This window comes from Chiroxiphia lanceolata, chromosome 1 (assembly GCF_009829145.1).
Source record: "Chiroxiphia lanceolata isolate bChiLan1 chromosome 1, bChiLan1.pri, whole genome shotgun sequence".
In the NCBI taxonomy this organism is placed as follows: Eukaryota; Metazoa; Chordata; class Aves; order Passeriformes; family Pipridae; genus Chiroxiphia; species Chiroxiphia lanceolata.
This window is the reverse complement of record NC_045637.1, coordinates 120024128-120045844: the sequence shown is the minus strand read 5'-3', so window position 1 is coordinate 120045844 and position 21717 is coordinate 120024128. Positions and strand designations below refer to the sequence as shown.

The following is a 21717-nucleotide window of genomic DNA, read 5'->3' as shown; positions in this document are numbered from 1 at the left end:
TACAGTTTTTTGATACATAACAGAAACACAAGATAATGATAAAACAACATCCCAGGCAGTGAAATAAAGAAACCAGCAACAGTATTCAAAATCAAAGAAATTCCAAGTTCTAAAAACCTCAAACACACAGGCATAATCTAAGTCACTGACATATATATAAAAGACAGAAAAAAAAAAAAAAAAGAGCCCAGAGGACAAGCTTATAACAGCTGAAAAAGCTGAAAAGAGAACACCTCATAATAACATTAGGGTTGTTCTTACGTGTTGCAAATTCTATATAGCATAAACAAACAATTCCTTTTTGCATTAGCAAGTGACTAAAGTTACTGGAAGTCTTTCACCTGTTTAGATAGAGTGGGAAAGCAAACTGCATCAGATAAGCATGGTAACAAATTCACATAGGTACATCTATTACTAAATATAGCAGGATTTCTTAGTAAGTAAGAAAAGCTGCTGAGGTATGCTAGCAAGATTTAAGTCAGTCAGTTGAAAAAATAAAATAATTTGAAGCAATAAAAGCATAATCCCAGTGTTGATCATTTCCAGAAAGTGGTACCTTGAATCTAACAGTTATATCAAGATTGTGACTTATGTTAATTTTTATTTTAGCTTAGAATTTCTCTTGCTTAACTATATACTCTATCAGTTCTCAAAATAAACACAGTATATTATTACAATACAGAGATCACATCTGTTCCTAAAGTGGTACTGCATAAATGTACCACTGAAGTGAGGAGTGGAGCAGGGAAAACCCATTTCTTTCAAATACATTTCTCCAAGCCTTCTAAAAACCCTTTGCTATTACACAAGAGTTGAGACCTGTTATTGCTGCACCACAGATAAGGTTGTATGAAAAAGAACAGACCCCTTGCAAATATAAAGTCTACCACTAAGTTTCAGCTTTTTCCATTCTTAGTAAGGCGGATTTTACCACCTTGTCTTATTTCAACACTGTATGTATCCATCCTAATCTTAGGAAAATAACTATTGGTATTTGCGACAGCATCATAAGCAGGAAATATGCCAACAAACAACATGCCTTACCAGCACATTTCCAGAGGGCGATGGATGTAAAGATAAATTTTCCTGAGGCAAATTGGAAACAAATGTGGGAGAATCATCTTCCTCCTCCTCCAAAACAACAATACAGACTCGACTCATTCGAACCGTTTGAGTAAGCAAAAGCAAACAAAAAAATGCTAGCAGTGGTATTTTTGGAACCAGACGGCAGGTATAGCAGTAGGGACCATAGAGGAAATACTTTCACCTGTTTCGCATGCCCTCACAAACTTGCGAGTGCTACCGCTGATGTATTTGCATTTAAAAAGGGACATTCCAATCCCCCCTCACACTTCATTTTTCAGGTTTAAGCACCCTGAGACGCTCAAGACACTGTTGAAAAAAAGTTGTTCTTTTTAAAATAAAAATTCCCTAGGCATCGAAACCACAATAACGAAACTGTGGAACAGCTGATAAAAATATCCCAAGATCCAATTCCATTCGAACAGCACTCACTGTCGCACACAGCTGTCCTTTCACGAGCAAATTTGTCTTTGTTAATGTCACAACTTCCACAGCGTCCTTCTACCCCCACAGTGAAATCATTGTTGCAGAAGACACGACTCGGTCCTACCGAGGACAGAACAAGGAACAATTGCCCCGAAAGAGGCGGCCGCAGCTCTTCCCCACTCCCGCAAGGTCAGTTTTAAACCAACCGTCGCAGCCTTTCTGGTGACTGAAAATAAACGCGCCCCCTGATCATCCTGCCGTTCTACAGCTTCCTCTCTCAGTGCCAGAAACAGCCCGGCCAGAAAAACGCATCTCGGTTCCAGCAGCTATTCAGGACCTGCTTAGAGGAAAATAATTCTTTCCCATGCAAGAGAAATAGCTGTAACGTGCAGCACGGCTGCAGCACATTTACATGCGATGAGTCAGACCACAGGGACAATGAACTCCTTGAATAATGTTGCCGGTGGAATCCAGCCTCCCCAAACGATAGCGACGCAGCCGGTCTTACTCCATCAGGGACACAAGCAATGCGGAGCGTTCATTTTTCCTTTACCGGGCAGTAGCTGTGGCTTCTCCATCGGGGAATTCGCAAGGCAGAAATACTGTTGAGGAGGAACGCTTCAACAAAACAAGCTAGCTACCGCACACAAAAGCTCAAATTACTGCCTTAGACGACTTCTGCAAAAGCAGTTCATCACTCAAGTGTTTCTTTTGATCACCATGTGAATGCAGTTCCCATGATAGTCTTCATTCAGATTGAGGGGGAGGAAAAAAAAAAAAATCAGACCCCGTACGTCTTCTCTGAGCCAACTTCTTTATTCGAACATCTGTCACTGCGCCAACCTGATTCTCCTCTTCAGCAAGAGCTTCTGCTTATCAGGTTTTTTCCTTGACAAACTGAATTATACAATCAGCAGATAGCCTTGCAAAGCTCAAAAAATAACCTGGTTGTCCGAGTCCGTAGGGGCAGAGCAGAAGCCAGTGGCACGGCAGCGTTCCCCCTGAGCAGCAGCCTGGAGAGCAGCGACTGCAGCCTGGCAGGGTGAAATGCCTAGTAATGCTCACATGTCACACTTACCAGAGAACCCAGCCACCGCTCCCAGTGCAACTTCCTCTGGCACGGAAAAAAAAAAAAAAAAGGCGCCTTTTTCTTTTTTTGGGGGCAGTCTTTGCAGTTATGGCTGTGCCAGTTTGGTGACTAATGCAGCTGAAAACGTAAAAATCTGAAGCAAAAAAAGATGAAGAAAGAGCGACTGTTTTAATATTTTCCACTGAAAGCCGCAAAGAAATGTGGTGTACTGGCTCTGCTGACTAACTACCGTTTAGGCAGTAAACAATTCCAGCACTTTAACTGCTTTCATATGGAACCGGTCAGAGCAGCAAAACAGTCCCCACTTAACTCATTCAAGACAAAAATCTCCCCACATAAATCCTCTGAAAATTAAATGAAACGTAAAATCTTAAAGCAATAGGTTGACTATTAAAAAGACAGATATTAATGACCAAACCCATGGTTTTTTGCAACTAGGACAAATATACCCTTGAAAAAAATTACATCAATTATCATTTGAATATAATAATATTATTAAAATATACCATAAAAATAAAGTAAAATATAAAGCCCTACAACTTGCTGAATAAATACTTCAGCTTGTATCTGCCTAAACGGTGCTGGCTTGTGGGTGTATTATGTAAATGGCTTCTGTCAAAAGTTGCTGGATAAGCTTCAGCGTTACAGGAACAGAGGGAGGGTTTTTGCTCCTGCTGTGCAGCATGAAGGCAATTCTGATGTCCTTCAGTGGCTGCTAGGATCAGAATTTGTCAATGGAGAGCAAGTTTATAGCTCTTCAATAAAGTATCTGCGCTCATGTTTCACATATGAAGCCAGGCAGAGAGAAAGACAGGTTTAAATGGTGTGTTAAATGGTTTGGATATAAATAGACATATTGAATTCCCACCTTTGGGGGTCACAGGCAGGAAAAGCTTACATTAGCTGTCTTCTGCAATAATGCTTTCAACAGCTTCACTGCAACATAACATATTTCTTAAATGCCTCCCTGGTCCCCCCAATACTTCATGCAGGTGAAGGTTTTTTAAGTTCAAAAGAGCACTTTGGCTAAGGGCTCCCTGAGCTCAAGACTCCTGGCCTGGTAGAATATAGCACCACTTTCTGATTCACCATGAAATTTCATATTAAAATTTCCCAAGTCTCACAAACATCTTTATAAAGATATTCTGTTCATTACATAGAGTCTAGTTGTTTTGAAATTTCATACTTCTGGTCTTCATTACAAAAAACCAATTATTTGTACTCTACACACTGCTTTGTTCTGGCATTCCAACCATTTATTAAAAAGAAATAACACAGATTCACATGAATACATATGACATGTTCTTCTTGGCCACAGTAGAACCAGTTTTAATAAAAACATGGACATCCTCAAGGCTCAGCTACTGCAACACCCTATTGTCTGCTACACAACACAGCAACCCCAACATAGAAGATAGTTTGCTTTCTCTTTGTGACAAATATCCTATGGAACAGACATGGTAGCTTATTTCCATAACTAAAGCTTCATTTAAAAAAAAAATTAAAAATCAGATTTTAAGTCTACAAGCAAAATACTGACAAAACCCATACTTGAGTTTCATACAATACACACATACTGGCTAGATAATGGTTTTCCAGCTAAGCCTGTATGTTTAGTGTAAATGAAGAGTCAGTACATTTATACAGTAAGCAAAGGCCAAGCGTTCCTTATCCTTTTGTTGGAATTACCAACTGGACATATTGCTAGGTAGAGATAATGCCCAATTTAGTTCAAATTAACTGAACATTGTCCATTTTTTACTTTTGCAATTAATGGTCCAAAGTCACCTAGAAATTCAATAGTTAACTTAAAAAAGGACAGGTCTTCACACTCAGTTAATTGCAAAAAACCAGAATATTTTAATACACTCTGATAAGTATTCTAGAGATCTTAAATATTATTAAAATAAAATTAATATAAACTATTTCCAAAAGCAAGTTAACATATTATATCCTGCCTAACATAATACATTTTTGAGTGGTGACATTACTACAGTCAAAGAGTTAAAAGCCAATACGTCACAGTTTGCATTACAAAGAGAACCAACACAACTGAGTCAATACTATATTGATGTCTACAGTAATTTAAACCATGTAAATAAGCAGACAAAAAAACCCCTTTTCATGCTAGGGCTGTATGTGTGCAATTACTTCCATAACCAAAGGAAAACCCAGTTCTAGAAACATTTAATTTTTGCTCACAATGAACTTGCATTTCCCCCTCCCATTCCCTTCAACCAGAAGTTGTGCCTTCACCTCAATGCAAACACCTTCCCTAATGATCTCTTCTTTCAACTTCAAAAAAACATCCAAGGTATCCTCTGGTGTGCAAAGTACAGTTTCTAATGCTACCTAACAGGTATTCTGAAAACTAAAAGCTGTTGACAATTCTACTGAAAGAAACTAAACCAAGGTTTCAATTTTTCAGCAGATTATATAGACTAACAACTTTTAGTGTGGGAGAAAAGGTAATAGTAACACAGAATGAAAGCAGAGTAGATTAAAGAGGATTAATTTAAGTCTCCTCTCCTCAAACTAATTTAGGAATCATAACAGATCTCTCCAAGTTATGAAGAATATTGCATCTGAAAAAAACCCTCTTCAGTTTATATTAATAAAATTTAAAATAACTGAGGACAGCAGGTCATCACCATCCATCTTCTCCAAATGTCATATATTTCCAATAAGAAAGCTTATTAAATTAGTAGTAGTAGGAAAGAAGACCCAAAAATGGCCTAACTTAAAAAAAGAATGCCATGTCTACTGGGGCTTGAGTGGTGATCTACCTGATAGCCTCCACAATATCTGTTTGCAAAGTAAGATCTCCATACTCTCAAATTTCAAAGAGTGCAATAAGGATATGCATTTTTTTAAAAAAAAAAAAAAAAGCTTTTGTGTTGACACGATAGCTGTATGCAAATAAAAAATAAAAGTGCTGCAATTTTCAAACTACACTTGCCCTTAAGTAAATCAAGTTCCAACAGTCTTTCATGGGTGCATATAAAGAAAACATATGAGAATGCAACCTACAGGTTAAAACACAGATGTCAGCCATGTCTACATCAGACAGAAAAAACATGAAGTCTGAATCAGCTAAAAATAGCAACCTTTTCTATAGATCTGTCCTCTTCTCTAGAAATGGATGAGCAGAAACTGTAGCAGCACTGCTGATGACACTGAAAACCTCGCTGAAGCATATTCAATATTAAAAAACCTACCCAAATGAAGATTTCTCCCTTGCCAATCAGCATTTATCAAGTTTTTTCTGGGCTGAGATTCATCCCACTGGTTTCATTTAATATTTTGTATAATTAAGGATCTAGGAAAGGAAGGAAATTGTTCTGTCAGGTTCTAGTAAAAATGAAAAAATTCAGAACCAAGTGAGTCTTAAGTATCAGCTCTGCAAGGCAAATACCTAATCTATGGATTTCTTCAGATGACAAAGATAGCTACAGCTTTAAGTAAATAGCCATGTCCTAGTATTAGCACATTTTTATCACATATAGACAGAGATGAGCGTTTAGCATCACCATGAATCTAAGTTACAATACTTCTAGAATACTTCATGAGTCACTCCCCTGAACTTCTCTGCTGTTTCCTTCCCACTCCTGAGGGAATGAGGTGGAGTCAGGAAAGAAAACAGTCTAAAGCAAGAAATTACTACCTTTCTTCCCAAATTTGCTGTGTTTATTCCAGAGCTTGTGCACAGCTGGGATGCAGGAAAAGGAAAATAGTTTTAACCCTTGGACTCCACATTTCTGCTTCCAAGGACAAGCAAAATAGCTCTGCTTGCACCTCCAGATACCATAGGCAGCTCCTATTTCTTTTTCTCATGCAAGTGTATAGCCTCTGTTAATATAGAGAACTATTTTATGTAGTCATATATTATCCTTGAATTAAGACTTTGCAATTAATAAAATCCAGTATCTGAATAGCCATCTCAGCAAAAACTGAGACACAAATACAACAAAGAAGAAAAATAATCCAGCATTCATTCTAACTTTTCTCAATTGGAGCGGCATAAGAAAAATTAATAATGTAAAATGTCTGTGATTCAGACAAACTTAATTTGCACACTTAAGCAAACTGTAACCTTTGAAAAATACTTCAGAAATATTATCTGATCAAGAAGCAATAAAATATCTTAAAAGTGATAAATGTCTGTAAGTAATTTTCTGTTTAAGGCTTCTTGTGCATTTTATATATCTGAACAATATACCTGCAGAGAAACTCTTGGCTGAAGAACCTTACAGCCACCATAGTACAAGATAAATTAATACCTTTAAAACAATTTATCTCTGATATCAAAAATATGAAGTCTGTCAATCTGAAAAAAAATTGAGAGCTGTGCACAAACCAAAAACCAGAAGAGCAAATACAAGTCCTATTTCTCTTTAAAGAAGGTGAAAATATGAGGGTACTGAATCTTCCGTCACTATTTTCTAGCTAGGATGTCATCCACAACACTTCCCTTTAAGGCCAGATTTAAATTCGCTGGCAGGAGGGGGTTTTTGTGCACTTTTAGTGTACAACCCTGTAATCAAAATCATCAGTGCGTTCTTACATTAACAAACAGCATATAAAAGATGTCCTCCAGTCTGTCTGACTTCAGAGTCTCAAGGTGTTTTGTAGAAAAAGCGCATGTGCTCTGGCTGGGGGCTCCTATTAATCAGATTATCAGCTGCATACAACAGGAGCCTCCTCCCTGTCTTCTGACTGAAACAGAAGACAGCTATTACACCCAATAGCTTTTCTAAATAACAACCATACAGGTCTGACATTGGTATTGTCAGTCTTGCAAAACTGACTAGAAGTCAAAACAATTCCTATTTCAGGGAAGAGAGACCACAAAAAGGTGTGCCTACCCAAATACATTGTTTATGAATAGTTAAGGTAAGTTTGCATCCATGAAGACAGACAAATAGATGTTGACAAATAAGGTAGTATGGTGTGGATTTTGGACAGGAGACAGGTTGTTTTTTAAAGCAATTTCTCTTTTTGGGAGAAGGTAAGTGACAGAAGATTACTTCTGTTACTTCTGGAAAATGGAGAAGATAGCTTAAAATATCAGTTCAGTCAAAGAGAGAAGCAGGCAAAACACTTCAGCATTTGTTAAACCCACACAAACACACAATTATTAGCTGTACACTTAAGGCTTTTTGCAAGTATGACAGATTTTAAAAAATGTGTTCATAATACAAAAAGCAAGGCCCACAGATTGGTTACAAGTATTTCCACCTGTTGGCAGAGCAAATGCAGGAAAGGCACTGATAGGAGCATTACTTCTGTCCTCCTTAGCACCTTCCAGCTCAGACCATGTCACCAGCCAGTTTTGTTTTCTGGCACTGAAAATGGCATCAGTTACAACAATAATCACAATATCCTTCCAGGAATAATTACTGAGGGCAGCAATTTCAGCTGTGCACACCAGCTCTAAAAGCAGAGTTGATGAAAACAAACAAAACAAAAATCAAAGGCTCAGTCTCAGCACTCCCTGTTTGCTCTTTCTCGTGTCAAGCGTCCTCTCCCAGCACACCCAGCCAGTTGCTGGGAGGTGAGACCAGACAGGAACGCAACAAGAGCAAAGCAAAAATAACAACCCAGACACACTGGAAGACATTAACCCACTGTCACAGCTGGCACTGACAGCCTGATGTTTCAGGAAGCAATGCTATTACATTTTCCCAAGGAGAAGAAACAGGTAGCTCAGCTGGAGTAAATGAATGACTGCAGAATTCCTAATCACAGTTTTATATCATCTATCACATTGCCTTTTAAGTGTTTATACCAATAGTGTATGCATTCTAATAAATTAACCAGAACATGATCCTACTAAATTATATTAGGGCAGCTGTTAAAACAACTTAGAGAATTCCCTTTGGGCATGTGGGCACACGCATATACTGAGAAGAATTGGTACATCTCCTTTGATCTACTTTTCTACTGATCTATAGTCACACTCTGAAGATGAACAGAGGAAGTGCTGATTTTACATATTTCCTCTTTGAAAATTTCTTCCTGCAATACTGCTTCTGCAGAGAAAAAAAAGAATCAAACTCGTAATTTATTACAAAAAAACCTAGCCCACATCACAAAAGGTCAACATAACACTGTCTTATTTTTCACTATACAATAGGCTTGCTTTTCCCTCTTCAGTAGGAATTAAGGGGCTTGCAAATGGCGCATGGTCTAGGCTTCAAGGACAGACACTATAATGCATGAGATCACCACAGGCCTCTCAGAAACTGCATTCTGGAATGCCAGAAACTCCTTGGGGTTTTCTAATGTATGGCATAGCAGGCTTAACATCTTCTTGTTCTGATGCACTGAAATCAATTCCCTATGTCTGCATCCCAAGGAAGAGAAGCAATTCTCACCTGCCAGCTGCTTACTCAAATAAAACCCTGAGTGTGATCTTTCACTGTTACATGGGAAAAGAACAAGTCCCAACTTCCCTGGATTCAGATGCTTTTCTGGTTTGGTTTTTAACAAATTGCTGTTTATCCAGCAGATGATTAGGAATTCGGTCTGTAGGGCCAGTCAGCTTCCCCACTGAGGTTCATTTAGCTGTATGGGCTAAATAACCTTTATCCTCACTTTGGTTCTTTAGCTGAAGGCTGGAAACCCCTTTAAAGTAAAGGCAGCACAATGCAACACACCCAGATTCAGCACTGGACAGTGCTGGTGTTGAAATTGAAAATGAGGAAGTTCTAGCTGGAGCCAAGAAACCTGGCATAAAGTTTATCATTTCCTCATTAAAACTCTGCTGGATTGCCATACTGCTGAGCTTCTGAAGAAGAAAATGTTAGGCAGATTTCTAGAAATGAGAATTGCTCTGCTGCCTATGGTGAATGACCACTGATTCAATCCCAACCTCCACTCTAACTGACGACATACAAAAGCTATCACTGCAGCACATTGGATGAGCTTGGGCTGACAGACAAATCAGTTGGTCCTCTCCAGGTCACATCAAGGTTATTCTTCCCAATTCTGTTCTATAACCCAGAGGAGCCCATTCTTTTCCTCTTCCCCTTCTCTTTCCCCTGTAAAATTCATTAGCTAACTCATTTTTTTTCCAGAACCATTTCAGTTACAATGGAGTATGCATCACTTTTGAGTTATGGTCCAAGTTACATAGAAAGAACGAGGAAACCTGAATTTGACTAAGAGGATACGAAACTACGGAGGAGATGCGGGTTCATAAAAGACATCTTCATTTTAGCAGATAAGGACAGTAGCAGGCAGCCACGTAAAAATGTAACACAAATCCTAGTGTTCTACAAGACATTCTACACACTTAAAAAGTGATTCTCATGACTGAATTTTTATCCTGTACCACTTCACACAATTTAGACAGAAAAGTCAAGTCCCTTATGCCAGTCAGTAGAGGGCTTTCCCAGTTTTATGTCACCAACCACATCAATCCTCGTGGGTAAGTTGCCATGGTTACAAAATGTTTGCTTTTATACATTTGTCTGAAACTGCTATGGAATTCCCACATGATCAAAACCAGCAGTGGTTGGGAGTGCTCCACCAACATTTAGGAACTTGAGTCAGAAACATATACTGCTTCTGCTCAGACTGTTATCTGGGAAACACTAAAAAAATGATTCATACCATTTTGAGCCATGGAAGGGAGGAAACAAACATTACATTCAACTATTTAAAACTTCCAGTGATGACTCACATCAGTTTAGGACATTTCCAGAATCAGCTGCTTTTCTCAAGTAACAAATTACAGTTGCCTATATAAAAAAATCAACAAGATCTACTCACTTTCAACAGAACCATTCAGCTATTAAAGAACAAATAAAAAAAGGAATATTTTTTTTGCCTCCCCTCTCCCTCCCACCTTCCCCAAACAAAGCACAAAACCCAAGAAGCTCTGTTAGCCAAGGTCAGAAACCACTGACTCCCAAACGATAATTATGCCTATTTCAGTTTGATTTTAGCTCTAGTTGCAAAAATGAGCTTGGAAATCCTGCTACAGCAAACAGTCTGTTACCTGTCTTATTTCAGTCACATTAGCAGCATTTCATCTTAGCCCATGTTTTGCTTGGACTCGCAGCTGTGTTATTTCAGCAGCAAATACTAACAAAACTTAATCCAGTCACAGGAGTAAAAACATATAACCAAATAAGAGTGAGGAATAATGAACAGCCTGTGAAAAGCTGAGAATAGAGCAGGGCAATGCATCCAAAGAAGTGTTATGCAGCACTCACTGGCCTCCAGTGATTAAATAACTATGTAGGGAAGTAACACAGGTTGGACTGAGGAAGGAAAATAAAGCGAAGTAGGAGCAACTATATAGTGCAGACTGCTTTTCCCCTACTAGAAGGGCACTGGAAAGAGAACATATCCCAAATCTGTCCACCTTAGGAAAGGAAAGTTAATTTAGCTTTGAATGTCTGTCTGCTATTTGCTCAGAACCATAGCAGTCTAATAAATAAAAGAACTAAAATGCATTATCAAGAGGAAACTCTACTCAGAATGACAGAGATTGTAGCATGTATTCTCTCAGAGGACCATACAATTTCTACTATTCAAAACAAAGCTCTGATTTTGTCAAAAAGAAAAGAATAACAAAATCTACTCCTTAAAAACACTGATTCTACATTTTTGTCATTAGTGATATTCTCATAGTATAAAATTTTGGAAGTCAGTAATACTGGGGTGAAGAAGTGGCTGAAATATTTCATATCTCCAAAATTCTCAACCAGAAGAAAGAAAACAACAAAAAAATGTGGTCTTTAAAAGTTTCTGTTCAGATTTTCCTTCCCATTAGTCATGTGACAGTACAATCTGTCTACAATCCAGTCTCCCCCTCCCTGTCCCACCCAGGAATGAGTGTTGCTGCAGGGAAAGAGGAGGGAAAAGCAGGGGGGTTCTGTGGTGAGGGCTTTTGTTCCAGAATGGGGTTTGGGAGGTGAGGGTCCTGAGCACATTGATTTTCCTTAAAAGATGTAGAAGTTTTCTTTTAAACAATTTTGAAATCAGTTTCTCTCTGAGAAGAGTTGAAACAAAATGATAAATATTTAACAACTATAATACTAAAAATGCATGTAACATTCCTACTAGTGCAATACTTTTAATTCAGTTTTGGGTAGATATGAATAGACTGCGACCACAGAAGCCACAGTTCAGCTGGCTTGCTCACATGAGGGACTTTTGTTTCCATACATACCAGGGATTCAAAATACTATATGCAAGTAAACAAAATTAATCTAGTTGCTATGGATACCACCACATTTTTCTTTTCTTTCTTCAGTATGTAAACAGGCAGTGTCACTGTATATGAATTATTCTAAAATAGTGTGAGTCAATTGCTGCCTCATATGTCAGGATTTGCTGCTTGGGGAAACCTAAATTTCCTAGAAGTTTTTAGGAACCCCTTACAACTCCCTCTTGTCCAAGAAAAGCTCCTTTCTGGTAAGTGGAAACAGTGTAGAAAACACAGCTGAATAAAATCCTCACAGTCATACACACGCACACAACTACGGGACGAGAGAGCTCATCTGAAACTTCCACAGCTGCCAAAATGGATGTGGCTTTTCCCAAAACTGAGAAAGGAGAAACAGCTGCAGATAAGAATCTTACCTGCCTGCTTCAAACCTTCCAAGGAATCCTCCCCTCAATGGCTACCAGGGAAGCAGCTCTCAGGAGCTCTTACACATTGCTACAGGTTAGGAGCAAGTACACAACATTCACTCAGAAGTTACTTTTCCTATCAATTTTTTCAATTCTGTATTTAGAAGATTAAAAAGCACTTTGCTTAAAAAGCTGAGCAGTCCATTACCAAATGAAATTTCATAAAATATAAGAGTATTACTTAAGAATGCTAATTAAATTTTTATCAGCCTAGAAATTTGTTTGTTTTTTATTTGTGGGTTGCTTCTTCTTTTTAAAGTGACAGCTGAGAAAGTGGATGAGTCTGATTTTAATTATTAGTCACCAGACAGACTCTTCCTCCCTTCCCCACATGATCCTTGCACATTCACATCCCTTTCCTGAGCCAGAACAGCCAACTTGTGTGATCCACTTGCCTCTATTCTTTTTTTTTTGCTGGTGAATTGTTTCAGCCAGCTCACTATGTGCCAGCAGCTGACACAGAAGCAGTGGGAGCATTCAAACTGCTCACTGCAACAGACAGTAATGCAATGGCTTTGCAAATCCACACCCATCACCTGAGCTCCCTTCATCAACCATGTATCTACTACTCCATTCTTGGTGTTTTCCTTAAAATGTCTCAAAACAGCTTTCATGACACCTGAACTATTCCAAACTTGGACACTATTACAAACAAGTATATCACTCCTTAAACTCTTTCCAATTACACAAAACCTTACTTATGTGAAGAACTCAAGTTTCTCCTCCCATAATTCAATATATAAATAGCTCCTAGTAAGTTTCCTCAAAAAAAAAGAAAATATTTTGCAACATAGAAATTTCACAGGTTATGTTAACCAAACTGTCCCTACAGTACTAACAGTATTTATAAAGCATATGACAATAAGAAAACACTAGAGAATTATAAGGTCTGGACACCAAAAAAAAAAAACCAAAACAAAAAAACAAAAAAAAAATCAGACAAAACCAATTATGTATCCAGAATCCACACATGAGCAATTTATGTACTAAATACAACCACAATAAGGAAGTTACAACTTTACACAATTATCCACACAAGATTTAAAAGCTAAAATGTGTGGGTTTGGGGTTTCTGTGGGCTTTTTTTTCTATTAGGTTTATTTTGGGCTTTATTTCTTCAAAAATGTTTCTAACACTGACTTCAATCAGTGATTTATTCAATTAAGACGACACCTAGAGGAGAACTTGAAAAGTAAATTTTGGTACTCCTAAAAGCCAACAAAATGCTTTATAAAGGAATACTTATAAAATAGAATCAGAAAAATGGTATCAAAACAATACATAAAGCACAATACATAAGCTGCATATTACTTACTTAAAACATTAATAATATTAAGTTCCATACACCCTTACCTCTAAAAATCCATAGAATTAGGTATCTAAGAATTTACAAATTATCCAAATCCCATTCAGGAAACAAGCGGTTGTGAAAAGGGAAAGTATTTGGTCAAGTTTTTGCAGAAATAAGCCCATGGGACATCTTGTATCCAATTGTCTTCTACCACTTCTTGGCAAGGCAACTTTTAATTTATAAAATCATTATGAAAAACAAAAAACAGGTTTCTAAAAAATATAATTATTTATTAATAGATAATTTTTATTTTTATTATTACTACTAATAATAACACTAACAATAATGAAGAATATGTTAGGAGCACTTTAACATTTGGTAACAAAAAGACAGTAATATGGTTTAGAATAGTCCTATTTGTTTATGCCTTACATATCAAGCTGTGGAGCGTCTTCCCCAGAAAACACCTCATGCAACCAGCCTACTCATAATGTATGGCAATGAAGAGAACAAACAAACAACTTAACTCATGAACTGGTTTGCAAACTAAACCAGAACCTAGAAATACATCAATAAACTTACCAATCCTGTTTAAAAAGAACCACAAAACTATGAAAATGGAACTTTTAAGTCATGCAGATAAAAATTTTTGGAGTCTTGACTCAGCTGTTGTAACCTTTTCTACTGGAAATTATTTCAGGCTCTAGAAAATAAAGGCAACCAACTATTTTTTCAGAAGGAAGTGTTGATCTCCCAAGTTTCTTCTTGGATGTACACTGACACCTCATGGCGATTTAAAAAAAATTAAGGTCTACTCTCTCTTAGTTCTGTGTTTCTTCTCTTCTTCAAAACCTCCAATTACTTTTTTTTTCTTTTAATGAATTGTTGTCCTCTTTAGAAATGTACAGGACATTATTTTGTCTATTGCTCATTTTCCATTAATAAGAAACTACTTAGCATTAATTTTTTATGAGCAGTGGGGGTCTCTGCCTCCCACAAACACTGACTCGTGGAACGCAGAAAGTACCTCTTCTCTTCAGCTTCAGTACCTCCAAATTGCAGAAAAGCAACCACAGACACTGTAACTCCTCATAGAGCAGAAACCAGGAAGATAAATAGGACTACTGTTGTATGAAGAATGAAACTGGAAATGTTCTTCCCCAAACATCAGAAACAAGTTCTGGATAATTTTCTGGTGCTACACAAAAGCCCTTTACTCTTGAAGTCCATGAAAACCTTCTTAGATACACAAGATTACCTGAGAACATTAACAAAATTCACCACTTCCAGTTCAATTTACAGCAGAGTAGCAACAAGCTTTATCTAGTAATGTTGTACCACAGAAAACAAATGCAAAAGGCAAGGTTCCTTCCAGATTCTCATTCTAGAGTAAAGTGTGTTACATTTCAGTTTTCCCAAATGGCTGTCTAATGTGTATGAAAAAAACTCAAACCTCTGCCATTTCTTCTTTCTTGATTGAGGCAGAAAACAAAAAAAACCAACATCACAGACCAAGGGAAAACTCTGTAACGTATCTGTATTAATAGTGAAGTCACACACTGCACATCCCTACATTGATAAGCTGACAAACTACTCCTTGCTAAATAAAATTATAAAGTCTTCAACAGCGAAAATTATAAGAGTAATATACATGTAATAGGCCTGTAATGTTATTTGCTACGGGTATTACCAGGTTCCTCTAAAATACCATAGAGCTAATTTGATTATCATTATCCAAGAAACATTAATACCTAGAGAAAAAAATACTCATTTTTTTGAAATATTTGTCCTTACCTAAATATCCAAGACAAAGCCATTTAGAGGCTATTGTTAGTTCCTAAAAATGAAAAGCAGCTCCATTATATCATTTCTTTAGAAAAATTTCTTGATCTTCTAAAAAATAACACTTGAATTTTGTTCTCTAAAGTATTTATAACATTCATGAATCCAATATTTAAACATTATGGCAAAGTCTGTGAAGCTTTCCATTTCAAAAAATAAAATTATTAAAAACAAATGTAAAAATAAACCTTTATCTCTTTCCCATTCCTAAGGGGAGAGAAGAAGATTCTCAAGCATTTACTCAATACAAGTTTTGTTTTATAACTTTTGAAGTGGCATTCCTGTAACATTGAAACCTAATCGAGAAGCACAAAAATATTTACTTTCCATTCCAGAGAAACATCCAATCAACTTTTTGTCCCACAGAACTCCTGGCTTTAACAGAGATGGAACAAGCAAACTGCTAGTCAGCATATTTTTACAACACATTCCTTTCCACTTGTGCCAAAAAGCAGCAGCTGATAAATTCCATTCATCACAGAAAAGAGCTAATTTTTCAGTCATTACTATCACCTATCACTTTCTGGTCAACAGCAAGGGAAATATCATACCTATTCACATTTATAGAAGATTAAAATGAGGTCATCTTGAAGTACACACTGGAGAAAGAATCTGAGGTAACACACTTAAAAATAAAACTTATTCTGCTCCACATATTTGTACTAAAGAGCTACTAGCACCATTTGCACACATGGCAGACCATACATACTAACTGCCACAGGCAGCCAGCTTTTTAACTCAGCCAAACTTCAAACTCATCTTTTCTGTATCAGGTGCCAGAATCAGTTAAAAAATACAGTGAAAAAATAAAATAAATAAGTGGAAAAAAAAAGCAAACAAAAAACCAAACCAAAATTCCACCCACCCAGTACTACTAAGATCAGGAGAAAAACAATTTTTAGCTTTCTCAGTTTAATCCACATTTATAGCAATTTAAATTATAACACCAGAACATTTTGTAGCTGCTACCTAAAATTTTAAAAGGTCAAAGAAAGCCACACACACCATTCTGGTACCCATTACACAAAGCAGTAGGGTGTACAGCAAGTTCACAACCCTGGACATCAGGAGAGCAGACTGGTCTCTTCAACGATCTTGCTGGCAGAGTACCATGGGATAGAGCCCTGGAGGGAGGAGGGGTCCAAGAGAGCTGCATGATATTCAAGAATTGTCTCCTCCAGGCTCAAGTGCAATGCATCCCTACAAAGTTCAGGAAATAAGGGAAGAATGCCAGGAGGCCTGCATGGATGAACAAGGAGCTCCTGAACAAACAAATACGAACAGGTACATTACAGAGGTTGGAAGCAAGGACACATAGCCTGGGAGGAATCGAGACAAATTGTCCAAACAGCCAGGGATCTAGCTAGGAAAGCTAAAGCACTGGTAGAGGTAAATCTGGCCAAGGACAACAAAGTAAAAAATAAAAGCTTCTTCAGGGGCATCAGCAATATAAGAAAGACTAGGGAAAATGTCAGTCCTCTCAGGAAGGATACAGGAGAGCTGGTTACTCAGGACATGGAGAAGACGGAGGTACTCAACAACTTTTTTGTCTTGGTCTTCACCAGCAAGTGCCGCAGCCACACTGCCCGAGTTGTAGAAGGTGAAAGTATGAACCGGGAGAACAAAGAACCTCCCATTGTAGGAGAAGACTGGGTTTGAGACCATCTAAGGAACCCGAAGGGGCACAAGTCCGTGGAACCTGTTATGTCCATGGGTCCTGGGGCAACTGCACAAGGAAGTGGCTAAGCTAATCCATCATATTTGAGAAGTCAAGGTTGTCTAGTAAAGTTCTTACTGATTGGAAAAGGGGAAACATAACCCCCATTTTCAAAAAGGGAAATAAGAAAGATCCAAGTAACTACAGGCCAGTCAGTCTCACCTCAGTCCCCACCAAGACAATGGAGCAGATCCTTTTGTAAATTACGCTAAAGCACATGGAAAATAAGGAGGTGATTAGTGACAGCCAACATGCTTCACTAAAGGCAAATCATGCCTGACAAATCTGCTGGCCTTCTATGAGGATACAGTGGTGGATGGGGGAAGGGCAACAGACATCATCTACCTGGACTCGTGCAAAGCCTTTGACACTGTCCCGCATGGCATCTCCAACCTGGAAAGACACAGATTTGATGAATGGACCATTCAGTGGGTAAAAAATTAGCCGATGGTTGCACGTAAAGAGTTGTGGTCGGTGGCTCAATGTCCAGGTAGAGACCAGTGACAAGTGGCATCCCTCGGCAGTTGGTATTGGGGCTGGCCCTTTTTACCATCTTTGTCAGTGACATGGACAGTGGGATGGAGTGCACCCTCAGCAAGTTTGCCAACAACACCACATGTGGTGTGGTTGACATACTAGAAGAAAGAAATGCCATCCAGAGGGATCTTCACAGGCTTGAGAGGTGGGCCTGTGTGAACCTCATGAAGCTGAACAAGGCCAAGTGCAAAGTCCTGCATGAGGGTTAGGGCAATCCCAAACAGAAGTACAGACTGGGCTGAGAATGGATTGAGAGTGGCCCTGGGGAGAAGGACTTGGGGGTATAGGCGGACAATAAGCTCAGTGTGACCCAGCAATGTGCTTGCAGCCCAGAAGGTCAACTGCATCCTGGGCTGCATTAAAAGAGGCACGACCAGAGGTCAAGGGAGATGATTCTCCCCCTCTACTCAGCTCTAGTGAGATCCCACCTGGAGTGCTGTATCCAGCTTTGGGGCCTGAGGAGAGCCGTTAAGTTGATCACAGTGCAGAAGCACCTCTCCTATGAAGACAGGCTGAGAGAGTTGAGGTTGTTCAGCCTGGAGAAGGCTTCAGGAAGACTTTAGAGCACCTTCCAGTACCTAAAGGGGGTCTGCAAGAAAGCTGGAGAGGAATTTTTTACAAAGGCATGGAGTGATAGAACAAAGAGGAACGTCCTTAAACTAAAGGAGGGTAGGGTTAGATTAGATATTAGGAAAAAATCCATTACGATAAGGGTGGTGAGGCACTGGAACATGTTTCCCAGAGAGGTTGTGGACTCCCCATCCTTGGAGGTTCAAAATCTGCCTGGCTGGGGCTCTGAGCAACCTGGTCTAGTGGGAGGTTCCCTGCCAATGGCAGTGGGGTTGGAACTAGATGATCTTTAAGGTCCCTTCCAACCCAAACCATTCTATCTATACATGGAAAGAGACGAGTGGAACTCCTTGGGGAAAATGAGACAAAGACAGGCTCTCTGAAGCACTGCAACAATGCTATGAACAGTTTTACTACTGGAAAACAGTGAAAATATATCCACCTTTCTCCCTGCAAGGACTAACTTAAAGCACACCTCTCTGAAAGGTACAGAATGTCACAGGCCCCTACTGGGCTTCACCCCACAGTACCAAATCAGTATGCAAAGGTTGACTGCACAGACTGATGGGAGCAGGCAGAGATTCTGCAAACCTCAACAAGTTCCCTACTAAGGGACACCTATTTTTAATCTAATTACACTCCCATATCAATAAACTGAAGCATCTTTGGGTTTTGGAGTTTTTGTTGGTTCTGGGGGGTTTTTGTGCGGTTTTTTATTGGTTGGTTGTTTTTTTTTAAGATTAGTACCAGTTGTGGGTTTTTATTAAGTATCAACAAAATGGTTCAGATTCGAAAAGAAAAAAACCCCCAAATTAATCAAGCTAACTGCAGATTAGGAACTTCACCTGTATTCAAGTATATATCAGTTGTAGCAGTTGCAGAGCTGCTCAGTGAAAATTAAGGGATATGGGGACAAGGCTGGGGGGAGGGCAGACAACAACAAAAAACAAAAAACCCCAGAACAACAAAACCCAGCACCAATGCAAATCCTGATGCTTCCTAATCATTAGGCTACTCAATGCAACTTTATATCAAAAGTTAGCAACTTTCTGGAGCAAGAAGATGCAAAAAGATACACCTTCTTGTGGTAGCAGAGAAAGTTATAACAAAAAATTCCTTGCAGAGGAGGCTTTTGAAAATACAAGTCACAGCCTGTAACAAATAGGTACACAAACTGCACAGTTTGGGGAGGTTTTTCAAATCAAGGTTTTTCTCTCCTGTTGCTGACCATGAGTTTGGCTATCTATTCAGATGAAATTCTGAACAAATTTACCTTGAAACCCTGGAAAGACATAATTACCCTAACCATAAGGTAACTATCAGAAACGGAACACCTCTGTGCAAATCATAGCAACTACAGAAACACTCAGACAAAACAAAAGGAGTATAGTAGAACTATCTAAAATCCCTACTAATCTCAACACACCTGTCTTGCAAAAGAAGTGTCTAATCAAATACTACCTGTTTTAACAATTTTTCTGCAAATGATGCAAGTATATAGTCAGGAATGCCCACAAGTAACACCACACAAAGACACTGTTAAGCTCTGTGACTGAAGGGTCTTGCTGAATACTACTCAACATGAAGATGGCTTCCAATGCACCCCAGCTAGGGACCCCCCAGCAGCCAAACCCAGGCCCTGTCCATGGTCCTGCACTATAAGTATCACAGACGCCAGAGGCATGGACGGCCGGGCTGTCCAAAGTCCCAACAGGGTGAGATCAACTCTGGATGGGTTGTGAAAAACAAATGACTACAGCTTGCTTCAATTTTATAAACAGACTTGCTCATATGGAGCTCCAAGCTTTTGTTTTTGATTTTGAAAGTCATGTGTTTAGGGGATGGAAATGCATGGAGAAAGATGGATTACAGTACAAGCATGAAAAGTCTTAATGAACCAAGGTTCACATCCCACACCATTGAAGCAAAGATTTCTAGCAACTGAAACTACCATTTCATGACAATCTTCCTCATCCAGTAAGAGGAAGTTATTGACTGGAAAGAGACTATCATAAAATTTTAGAATACAAAAATTCTACCAAAATTGTCCTATATTATTGTTACTGCTCCCAGAACCTGGTGGTTATACACATATATTATTCTGGTTATATTATTTCAAACAGAAATAATATAAGCAATGCATCTTTTTATTATTGGCAAGAAGTATTACTGCTCTTTGTTTCTATGTCACAGACTGAATTATGAAGGTATGAGGAACAGGGTGAGAGACCATGCTGAGTGAGAACAGACTCCAATTTTCTAACCTGGTGGTAGCAACACAGAAAAAAACCCCATGCAGGTGCTACTTCTTTCAAAGTAGAAGTCTACTTCAGTATGGAAACCGCACAATTAAGTAAAAAATAAGTAATTACAACTCATGAACATGCAGCCTGTTGATTAGAACAGGCCTTTTCAGCTTTTATTCAACGGTAATAGTTAAGAGCCTGAAGTGATGCACACTAGCTTCTCAGGCAAACTTACTCTTGAAGTCAAGCATCAGAAACTTCAACACTTTTCTAAAAATCAAGAATAGTATACATATAACCAGTTCTTCCTCAAAAAGTAGACATGGAAAAGATGAAATTTTTCCTCTAAGCTCTTACAATTTTTTTCACTCTGCCAGGTTTACATATCTTTCCCTTTACAAGGGTTTCAGCTTACTGAGAGGAAAAAAACAAAAAAGAGCACAACAGCTTAAAAGTGTTTTGCTCTCCTCAACAGCAAAGCAACTAGCTCTTTGACTGAGACCTATACTAAAAAGTTTCCAGAAAACCTGTGCAAGTTGGGAAGGACAGTGGCTTTATATCACTAAAGTAGTTACATAAGCAAATAAAGGAGGCTTTTGTCAACAGGGACTACTTTGTTCAGAGAAACCACACTAGTAATAGTAGCATGGGGTAATCTCCCCTAGGGGAGGACTTTACACTAATGCTCTTTTTGTAATCTTAGAACTACTTTCAAGTGCAAACAGTCTCAATCTATTTTCCAATGCTAGAAGGAAGAAAGGAAGTTGCAATTGTTTACTGAGGGAAACAAAACCATACCATGAGTAATTATTAATTTTTTCATTTGCAAAGTAAGAATCTCAACTGACATATTAATAGGCCAATATCTCCCGGGACAGAACTGGCAGGGTACTGAGCAACATGCGAGACATCCCGTGCCAGAAAGGAGATCTCTGGAAGTTTCAATGTATTTATGTAAACAGTTGCAGTCTTTACTGCTAGTGGGTTTTACTGACAGATTTCTTCTTTGTGGACCAAAAACAGCTGTGGTAAGCAGGTACAGAATCATCAAAAATAACTGTATGATTACAACATTGTTTAGATGAGTCTTAACTATAAATCAATTACTCAGGTCAAAAAACAATTCTCAGTCACCTTTTCAAGCTGAGCAGAGTAGCACATGGTGTATTCAGCCCCAGCATAGCCAAGGACAAAGAGGGACTACTGTTGTAGTTACATGTCCTCTGTGTTTTCTTTGTGCTGCCACTGCAGTTACCTTACTGTCCCA

The 21717-nt window shown here is 38.5% G+C and overlaps 1 protein-coding gene across 3 annotated transcripts in view; it reads right to left on the bottom strand.

The window, feature by feature from the left end:
* ANKRD28 (ankyrin repeat domain 28) overlaps positions 1 to 21717 on the bottom strand; it is a 118763-nt gene that overhangs the window by 73960 nt on the left and 23086 nt on the right. For 2 of the 3 annotated variants that reach the window (XM_032678693.1, XM_032678712.1), the window contains exon 1: positions 1045 to 2541. The exons of the other annotated variant lie outside the window; for it this stretch is intronic. In XM_032678693.1, coding sequence (XP_032534584.1) covers positions 1045 to 1161 — 117 coding nt within the window. In that variant the 5' untranslated portion in view covers positions 1162 to 2541. Of the gene's footprint in view, positions 1 to 1044; positions 2542 to 21717 lie in introns of those variants that run through there. 3 annotated transcript variants of the gene reach the window in all.